The sequence below is a fragment of the Eurypyga helias genome, unplaced genomic scaffold, assembly GCF_000690775.1.
Source record: "Eurypyga helias isolate BGI_N326 unplaced genomic scaffold, ASM69077v1 scaffold18525, whole genome shotgun sequence".
Classification (NCBI taxonomy): Eukaryota; Metazoa; Chordata; class Aves; order Eurypygiformes; family Eurypygidae; genus Eurypyga; species Eurypyga helias.
Window position 1 is genome coordinate 20284 of NW_010249694.1, and position 10468 is coordinate 30751.

General features: G+C 54.0%; 1 protein-coding gene across 1 annotated transcript in view; it reads right to left on the reverse strand.

Annotated features, from left to right (window-relative positions):
- Positions 1–1755: 1755 nt before the first annotated feature.
- RBPMS2 (RNA binding protein with multiple splicing 2) overlaps positions 1756–10468 on the reverse strand; it is a gene marked incomplete at its 5' end in the record, with an annotated part of 15205 nt that continues 6492 nt past the window's right edge. The window contains one exon of the mRNA XM_010151464.1: positions 1756–1818. Within this exon, the coding sequence (XP_010149766.1) occupies positions 1756–1818 (63 nt within the window). The remainder of the gene's footprint in view (positions 1819–10468) is intronic.

Here is a 10468-nt window from a genome sequence, read left to right on the forward strand (position 1 = left end):
GGGAGGGACACCCAAAAAAAGCTCATGTCTGCCTTCTCAAAGGCCTCCAGAAGAGCTCAGCATCAACAGCCACTTCCATGCATGCACACCCTTCTGCTGGGGTGGGGAAGATGCCCCAACGCCGCTCACAGCCCTCAGCAGCATCCCCGACCGGGCTGCATCCCTCCAGGCAGGGCGGAGGAACTGGGAAAGGGGGACAAGTACCAGTGAGCCCGAAGCACACCAGCCCCAGAAGAAAACACAACAGACCACAGAAAAAGAGTCACAGCAGCCTCTGGGTATATTTTTTGTTGTTGTTGTTGCATTTCATATATTATCCAGTTTCACATTCTCATAGGATCAGCAATTATATAGCAACTTATTCTCAAATCTTTTAATACAAGCGAGACAGCCATGGTCATATAATACTTAAAGCACTTCAATACCAAGCAATAAGATGCTAAAACAAAAATTGCACAATTTCTTGTTTACTATGCCTGACGGAATCATTGTTACAGAAGACAACCCTTCTCTTTCAAGCTTTTAACTAAACATTAACTTATCTTACAGGATTACAGTTTCTCTTTAATAATAATAATAATTAATTGCACACAAACACACAAGAAATTCTTTATGATGCATAAATATTTCCTTATTACACATGGTACAAAAATACTCGTACTTCTTTTTTTTGTTCGGTATTCCCATAAGGATGGCTGATTATTTGGCAGGACTGGATGCTCTCCAATCAGAAGGATGTGGAAAAAAAAAAAAAGTTAGATAGTTTACAGCCTTTCTATATATAGAATTCTGAAGAAGAAAGAAAATAATATATTAACCCTGACTTTAAAACCAGAGAAGAATGGCTGAGAACAAAAACCCAGTGCATCGTACTTGAAGAAGAAAAAGAAACCCAAACATTTTTCAAATTCTTCTGGTTGTACTGGGAAGGGGAGGGCGGAGGTGGGAGAAGGGGTGAGACAAGGACAGTTAGTATTTCTCAAAGCCAAGTCTTCACCGAAGCAAGATGAAAACCTTGATGGATCAATCCGTTGGGCCAAGATCTGTTGCTAACGGTTACACAAACGCTAGAACAAACAAACTTACACTCACACATACACAAGTTAAGTGTTTTAATTCATGCCAGAAAACATGCAAAACCCATTGCCTTTCGTTTCCTTCAGCCAAGCTGCCGGGGCAGGGCAAGCCCGGGGAAGCCCAGGACTGAGCCCCCCCAGCTGGGTTTCGGCACAGCCAGAGAGCAAAGCTCAGCCGGGGAGGATGTCCTGGGGATGGAGGGAGGGATGGAGGCGGCACACAGCCCACAGCCAGGGACCATGGCAGCTTCACAGTCCGGGAAAGGGGGATGCTGGCAGCCCTGGGGGGAGCATGCCGGGGCTCAGCACCTTGTCCGCTGGCCGCAAACCAAACCGAGAGGAGTCTGAGTGATCGTCCCTGGCGCATCCCTCCGGAGAGGCTGGGAGGAGGAATACAAGCTGAGGAGAGACGCTGCGGGAGAGGAGCAGCAGTGAACAGGGCTGGCCCGAGAGTGGCACCTGCAGCCCCTTCCCCACCCCAGGGGGTTGGAGGGTCTCCCTGCTCCCAATGAGCTGGATTTGGCTCCATCACCCATCAACGTAACCCAACCACATCTTGAGGTAGATGCGGGGGGGTAAGCCCGAGCTCCTATCCCTCCTTCCCACAAGAGCCCAAGGAGCCCAGGGACAAGCAAGACAAGGACCCAGCTCCAAGAGTAATTAATTACTTACTAACGAACTAACAAAACTGACGAGACTTCCATCCTTGCTGGGTAGCTTCAGAGGGAGGATACCAGCGCATCTGGAAAAGAAAGCCACGCCAGAGGTCCGTGATCTAGGATTATCTCAACCAGAGCCCAAACATTCCGCTCCTTCAGGCCACATGAGGTACGACAAGTAGAGGTCTCCAGCATGGGAAAGGAGGCTCCAGGGAGAGCCCCAAATACTACTTGAGTAGCATACCAACTTGGGGCTGCCCCATGCCGGCACTACCCAACGTGCCAGCACCACACTGACCAGTTCTGGTGGCTCACGCAAGGACAAGCTCAGGCTCACCAGGCGCTGGACCTGGCCAGGTCCTCCCGGGTCACAGCAGGATCCCACGAATCTAAGAAGGAAGCCACCACCCCACCTCAAGGCTTGCCTCCACATCTCAAGTACTTTCTGCCTATTGGCATAACCAGAGGACAACCCCCAGAATCACACCTGCGCCTGGTCCCAACTCACTACAACAGCACCAAAAAGAAAGCTTGGTGGTGATGAGCTCTCTGAAGTTTAACACCGAAGAAGCATGCACAAGGAGGAGCTCTTCCCCCCCTGCATACTCCCACTCCCCCACACATCCCAAGTTTACATCTTTCCTCCACCCCTCCCCATTCAGGCTCAGGCGGGGCAGAAGAGGCTCACTTTGGGCACGCAGCACCCCAAGGTGGTAGCTGCTCTGCCCTCAGAAGCAAAAGGAGGCACCTCAAGACCTCACATTCAAACCAGACGACGTCTGTGACACACACAGGATTAAGAACTGGCTCATCCATCGCAGAAGAGACCCGCAAAGTTTCCTAAGCCACAACCCAGCTGCCAGAAGAGGCTCCAAGCAGACCACATCATGGGAAGAACTTGGTAGAACTGTAAATTGGCAAGACTTGGAGGCTCCCCTGGCAGGTCGCTGCTGCCACATCTATTGCTCAGGCCTGCTCCTTGCCAAGGAGGGACTGCTGGATGGAGACCCAGTGAGCAGACATGGGAACAGCCACTGAACAGACGCTTTCCAGCCTGTCAGTAGATGCAGCAAGCAGGCAACGTCCAGTAGAATAGCATCAGACATCCAGATGCTCACATTTGGTCTGGAAGACCAGTACACCAGGCTGGGCAGAGTTAGCAGCTTCATGCCTGAGAGCAGCAGGAGAGGAGTCTGTGCCACTTGACTGAGCACAGATCAGCAGCAGGAGCAGCTAGCAGAGCTGGGTCCTGCTGCCGTTTGCAAAGGGAGCTGAAACCCTCTCCAGCTGGTGGGAGGGGAGCACAGCCTCAGTGTGGACAGGCATCAAGAGCAGGAGATACATTCAGGGCTCTGAGTACCAGCAAAATGCTGGACTTTGCTTTAACATGGGTAGAAGAGAGGCAGAAACACCACCAGAGCCCAGCATGAACTGTTCCCCTCACCAGGTCATCCTGACAAGGTTGTCCCTTCACCTGAACAAGCCTGGCTGAATGCTCCCTCCCAAGCACATGCACCACTCCAGGGCCAGAGGCTAAAAACATTCCCAGACCAGTTCCAATCCCTGTGCATGGCACGCTCCCACTAAGAGGAACCCTTGGCAGAGGACCCACAGGGTCCTAAAGCAAGGTTCCAGGCTGGGTGGGCAAAGGAAGAGTTGCAGCCACAGCCAAAGCATCCAGTTTGGCAGAGGCTTTGGAGCCTGGCTGATGCACTACTGTCACACCACCAAGGACAATTCTGCCAGCCTCTAACAGGGCTAGTGCCAGAGTCAGGTCTCCCCTGCAAATCGTAAGCATGCAAGAGACATCAAGAAAGCCACTCCAGGTTGAGATGACAGCTGGCAATGAGGGGGAGCAGGAGGTGTTTTCTAACTACTTAGCAGCCAGGAGGATGCCCGACCAGTGCGCTGGATGGCACACGCAACACAAGTCTAGCGACAAAGTTACCCAGGAATGGAGATGCAGACCTGTGTCCCCAACCCTGGCTGCACAAGACCTCCAGAAGCTGCACACAGGCCTTCGGAAGAGACAGGGCTGAAGACAAGGACACCCAGAGATTCAGTAACAGCCCTTGGATTACTCTCCAAGCTAGGCACATTCGCAATGGGTCCCTCCAAACCCTACTCCCTTTATCCCTGTAAGAAGCAGAAGTCTGGCACCCCACGGAGGGCAAAGCCAGAGGCTTTGCATTCATTCCTTTACACAGAGGCACACAACAAACTGCCAAGACCTTGACACCGCAGCCTCCTTCCCGGAGGTGAAGAAAGCAAGCACGTGCCTCGCAGAAAACACAGCTGCCTGCAATGGTCAAGTCCTCCGTCCACCATCACAAGGGCTGTGATGCCAGTAACTGAGGTCCCTGAGCACATGCTTGGGGCTGTTCAAGTCCCTCCTGTTATGATGCTTCCTAGATGGAGGAGGCCTGCACATCTGCTGAGGCTCTGTCTCAGCCGGAGCCTCCCATCGGCTAGGTTAGATCTGCTGGATCCCAGGCCCCTGTTCAGGCACCAGCTCCATGCTTGAGGCAGCTGTCTGTGGTCAGGCACACTGGGCTGGTCAGGCTTCTTGCCAGACACCTTCATGAGGCAAGGGGATGCTACTGACTGAGCTCCCAGCTGGCCCCACAGTTCCATGACACAGCAGGCAGGCGCATCCCAGTCAGTCCAGCCTTGGGTGGAGGGAATCAAGGGCATGGACATTAGAGAGACCCCCTTCCTCAGTGAGTGGTCCCATATAGTGCCATGACCAAAGTGCTATCCTGATGCCATGCATGCCACTGTGCCTTCCCTACTCCCTTAGCCTATAAGAGGGCTCCAGCTCAGCTGGATCCTTGCTCCCAGCCCGGGGCCACCACGCTGCTCTGGGCCATGGTTATGGCTCTGACACAGGCCAGGAAGGCTCACAGCTCGCTGTGGGCAGCGGCATCACTTACGTGTTACAGGGCTATCACAGCAGCTGCCAGTGCAAGGACCAGGGTTACTTACTCCCCTCCAGCCCTGTCACCAGGATATGCATTCTCAGCAGAGCCACATCTCAGCAGCCAGCAGTCCTCCTCCCTGGCCAGTGTCTCCCACTCCAGCACCCCTCCCCTCGACAGCTGGAAGTAGTTTCCTCCTGCCCAGCAGCAACAGGAAACTCCCCCTGCGCTCACAAGGCTGCGAGCACTTAACCCCAAGAGCTGCCTCCATCCCACGCCAGGCTCGGCCCGAGCAGCACAGCTTTACGTAAGCAGGCACAGCAGCTGCGCTCATATGGGACAGCCATCCCCCACCCCGCTCCCCAAGCCTGGTGGCTCTCAATCCCCACCACAGCAGGTCAGAGCCAGCTTCTGCCCCACGTGCACTCCAAGCCTGGCCAGAGCCTCCTGCACTTCCAGTTTCCACAGAAATCCTGCTTTTCTCCTAAAACATGCGCTGTTTGTAGTTCTGGCACTAATGTCCGGCTGCTCCTGATGGACCACCTCTCTCGTACCCACAAACCCAACCCAGCAGCACAGACGTGCAGTCGGAAGGGCTCAGCCCGCAGGCTGGCAGCGGCTCCTGCAGATGCGATGATCCTGGGTCAAGCCAAGACCACACTGGCAGGATGAGGGAATGACCTGCCAGGTCTTTCAGCCCACAGAAAGATTAAGGGTTTGATGGGACGAGGCAGGAACACCCCCTCACTAGGGGAGACGTTTCCAAAACCAGCAGAAAGCACTGGAAGAGCCAGATCAGAGGCAGCTAGCCAAGCAGACATGCTCTTTCGGACAGTGGCACCTGCCGAGGCAGTTTTCACATCCCTGGATGAGGGAATGACCTGCCAGGTCTTTCAGCCCACAGAAAGATTAAGGGTTTGATGGGACGAGGCAGGAACACCCCCTCACTAGGGGAGACGTTTCCAAAACCAGCAGAAAGCACTGGAAGAGCCAGATCAGAGGCAGCTAGCCAAGCAGACATGCTCTTTCGGACAGTGGCACCTGCCGAGGCAGTTTTCACATCCCTCAGCATGTCTCAGGCACCTAGTTTTGGCCAGGGAGTAGAGAGGCTTTGCAAACGGGGAGCTCCCAGAGCCACCTGGAAGAGGAGACCAGCACCACAAAAGACTGCATACAGTTGTCCCAGGGGGATTGCAACCTGGCAGGCCAAGCCAGAGCACTTCCCTACAGGGAGAAAAAGCCCTTCTGAGGGCTTTTGGGAGATGGGTTATCTCTCAAAATACTACATCTGTCAAGGAGGAAGCTGAGAAAGAGTGAATGGAGGCATCCAACACTGGGCGAGAAAAGTGGAGCAAGGGAGGCTTTTACTGGAAGCGATGCAGTTGTTTCTGGAGCTGCATTAGCTCACAGTTGGAAAGGAGTCTGGCCACACCACTGCAAACGTCTCCTGCATGCCTGCCTGTAGGGATGAGACACCACCAGCTGACTGCAGCCAGCCAGCCTCATGCTGCCACATTCAACATCTGTCCCTTCAAACAGCTGGACAAGAGAAATGCATGTTTCTGCCTGCCACCTGCTAGCCAGGTGAAACATCCAAAAGTGAAGAGCCTCTCCTTTGCTGCAGCTCAAGGCCAGCACTACATAAAAATCCTACAGAAATGGTAAGTGGGGCAGACGAACACCCCATCAGCACTTCACTCTCCTTGTCAAGTCTCCCAATTACACTCAGAATTTAAGTTTCTTATCTTGCCCACCATTCTTATGGAGAGAGATTCCTTTGGCAGGAAAGGGAGGTGAGCTGGGATGACTGAACACACAGATCCATCCTCAAGCCACCTTTAGCTTGGATGGCCTGCCTTTACTCCTTAGTTACTCCTAGATCTGTTTATCCTTGCTCTGCAGTCAGCCCTAGCATCTTGTGGGGCTCAGAGCTATCCCTGTGACTGGAACAGACCCAGTCACTTCTCCAGGTGTCAGAAAGAGTCCCTGTGCAGGCATGGATAAAGCACTCCCTCATGCTCCAGGGAGCTGGTAGGATATCAATCAGCATGTCCAAGAGCTGCATCTAGTTACCAGCTGCTGACACGCAGAGTGGCATCTTCAGTTGCACTGCTGAGACATCCTCACCCCAGCAAGTCACAAGCCCTTCACGGTCACCCCCAAGCCTTGGGCAGACTACGGTGGTGGCCGGCAAGAGCTGCTCTACAGCTTAAAACAGAGTTGACAGGAACATGACCCAGGGCAGGCAAGGACAGGCTACAGGGATGCACCCACAAGCACTAACATCGTCTGCTCTGGACACACACTTCCAGCCTCAGCAGCAGGCACTTCACCCAGGCCACCTGCTTCAGGGTCCTTCAGGGGGCTGGGTTGAGGAGACAAGCATCCAAATGCCTGCATGCTGTGTAAGACCCAAGCAGCTCAGCCCACCACCAAGAAAACTTTACTGCAGTCAGATCAAGCACATTCATCTCTCCAGGCAGCTGTGGCAAGGCAAAACTAGAGGATCAGCACACCAGCTCACACCATGTTGAGGAGCACGCAGGGGACGACAGGCACTGATCCATCCCATTGCTTAGGAGGAGAGCTTTAACAGGCATCCATCCAATGCCTTGTACCCTTACAGGCTTTGAGACAGCTTATGCTACAGCTTGTGGAGACATACCCACCTCACAGACCGCAGCAAACAAGCATTGCTCCTTTTCCCACAGCAGAAGCAAGTTGTGCTGCTTTCCTTTGGGTTCAGCTATCCAGGGAGAGCCCATGCTGGCCACAGGCCAGGAAGTCCCTTCTGATGGCATCTCGATCCAGTTCACTCATCAGGTGTGCTTTAGTGAGAACAGCTGCTCAGCAGGTACCTGGAGGAGCTAAGAGCATCTCCTGCCTGCTTTTCCCTGGCTAGGAGGAAACAGCTGGCTTGGGGAGAGCTTGCTCTGTGCTCCTTGGCCAGCTATGCCAGCACTAAGTCACTGGAGTTTAGGAAGACATCGTAACCATGAAGGTCTTGGAGAGTGCTTCACACCTCCGGGAAGCATGGAGATTGCCCAGAAAAATTAATCCTGGGAAGTCCTACTCGACAGCCTCAAACAGGCAACAAGGCACAGAAAAATCCATCCCGGTCTCCAGCTTCCGATCCCAAGCTCTCCATGATCGCAATATGATGTTCAGGCGATTTTGCAGATAGGACCACAGAGCGAGTCCAGAGGTCAGTGGTGCACAAAGGCAGGATCCCTGCTGTCCAGCAGATCACCACAGTGGCCATTGCTTGGTGCTCCAGGACTTGGCCAGGCTGGTGGCACCCAGGCGGTCACACGCCCAGCAAACAGCAGCATCCCAAGGCAGTGCTTAAGGAGCACAGCACCTGAGCCTACCCCAGCAGATCTTCCCCACACTCCCAGTTGTCTAGGGCCAGCAGCAGCAGATCACAGGATTGGTGTCTCCCTCATGACCATCCACAACAGCAGCCACTGCTGAGGAGATCCAGTTGCTGTGAGCCAGCCCAGGCAGCAAACACGAGGAAAAGGTTCTTTTGGAGCCCTGACCTCTCCTTCCATCAATGGACTCTGCCTCAGCTCAGTGCTGGGAAGACTCAGGGTCCTTTTGTGCTCTTGCACCACCAAATAGACATGATCCAGAACTGCTCCTTCCACCCACCACTCACTTGGACAGGTCAGAGGCTCCACCTCCATGATCTCCTCAAAGCCTCCAGACAATGCTGCTGCCAGCAGCAGCAACGTGGGTGCTCTGAGGGCACTTTGGGCAGCCCAACCCCAAAACAGTTGGCATCTGAGCTTTCAGCCCATGACCTGCTCTCTGCCTGGGAAGCCATAGATAGTCTCCTGGGCTCCAGTACCCAACACATCAGCCTAGTCTCCTACAAGCACCATGTGGTAACCACCACCAGCCTCACCCATGTATTTATGAAATAATCCTGCATCCAGCCCCCACTTTCCAGGTCAAGTCCTGCCACAGCTGGAAGCATCTCTTTGCAGAAGAGCTCCAGGATCACTGATGTCCCCTGGTGTCTCCTACTGCCTGGCTTAGAGGCACTCCAAAACAAGTGGTTTCACGGAGACGCAATGCAACCCAACTCCACCACCCAAGCGACAGATGAAACTTATCACCAGGTCCAAGCAGAACAAGACAAGCTGTATCATTGTCTTTATGCTTGTGTCAAGCTCTCCCCATCTTCCCAGGAGGCCATCTCTGCTCATCTTTGCATCTCACAGTCTTCCAAGATCAAAGGCAGACCTGGGCCCTCATCCTTGAGGACTTCTTTCCCCAGTATCACTACCACACAGAGGAAAAAGGTTTACCCAGAATCACTGTAAGAAGTGAGCCAGGACTGGGTTCCTTCAGTTAGGGCTGACAAGGGCAACCATCCCCATCTTCCCAGGAGGCCATCTCTGCTCATCTTTGCATCTCACAGTCTTCCAAGATCAAAGGCAGACCTGGGCCCTCATCCTTGAGGACTTCTTTCCCCAGTATCACTACCACACAGAGGAAAAAGGTTTACCCAGAATCACTGTAAGAAGTGAGCCAGGACTGGGTTCCTTCAGTTAGGGCTGACAAGGGCAACCATCCTCCCTGCCGGAGAAGTGAGCCAGGACTGGTTAGGGCTGACAAGGGCAACCATCCTCCCTGCCGACCAGCCCCAGGCCAGACCCTCTCCCCAAGCTCCCAGTTTCCTATACCGCTCCCATGTCTCCCGGGCTGCCGATCCCCTTCATTACAACTCACAAGACCCATGTCCTGCCTGTAATTTCAGGTTGTAAGAGAGAAGCCAAGCTCCAGGAAGGAACTTGCTCCATTTCCAGTAACTGGAGAGGAAAGAGGTGAGGTTAGACCCATGCTTAAGGGCAGGGTCTGTCCCGGTATGCAATTCTGGAACAAAGTGACCGGCAAGTGCTGTTGTCTAACGTGCCCGCTAGAATTTAGTCGTGTGCTACCACTATCACGTCACTCACCTCCCCCACCGTGTGCCAGGAGTGAGGTCAAGGTGTATTTCTGGTTGCCCTCGAAAGGTCGTGGTTGGGGAGAAACCAGGTTTCTTTCATGCCGAGCGGCAGGGTTGTCTCTGCCCCGGCTCAACCGGGCTGCTCCCCTCCCACCGGCGGGACCTGGCTGAGCCTGGCTCAGCTGGGAGGAGTTGATGTAAGATGGTGCCATGCTGTGTGCGCCATGTCATGTGCTGCCAAGTTGGAGATGTGGGTTAGAAAGAAGGCCTGGTATCTCATTCCCCAGGCTCTGGTGGGTGGGTAGCGTGAGGCCCATGCACTGGGTTGCCAAGGAGATATGGGCTACAGAGATGGGCAGAAGCTTGCAAATCCCATGGTGCACCTTGGAGGAGAGATGGTTACCTTACCAGTCTTTCCAGACGTGGCTGCCATCATGCTTAACACTTCTAGGAATGGAGCTGTAGTACAGCCACTCCACTAGCTGCAATAAGGCATCACTAGGGTGTCCCATGTCCAGGGACAGCTCTGAGCTTCAGGGCTAGCCTGCGCTGGCATCATGGCTGGAGTTCACTAGGGACATCAAAGGAGGGATTTGAGAGAGGGTGGGAGGGAAGGCAGATGGGACAATCTTCAAGTCAGTGGAGTCCCCACAGGTAGAGGCTCTTAGTGGCGCAGGGTCAGGCCACAGTAACATCTGCAGCAGCCTGCCAGGAGTATCACCACGGTACAGCAGTGCCGGGAGGAGCAGTCATCCGTTTCGTCTGCGAGCAGCTTACCAACGGCTCCCAGACAAGGCCAGGGGAGCCTCACACCATCTCCTGCCCCTTGTCCTTCCTGCCAGCTGTCTGGGCAGCGGT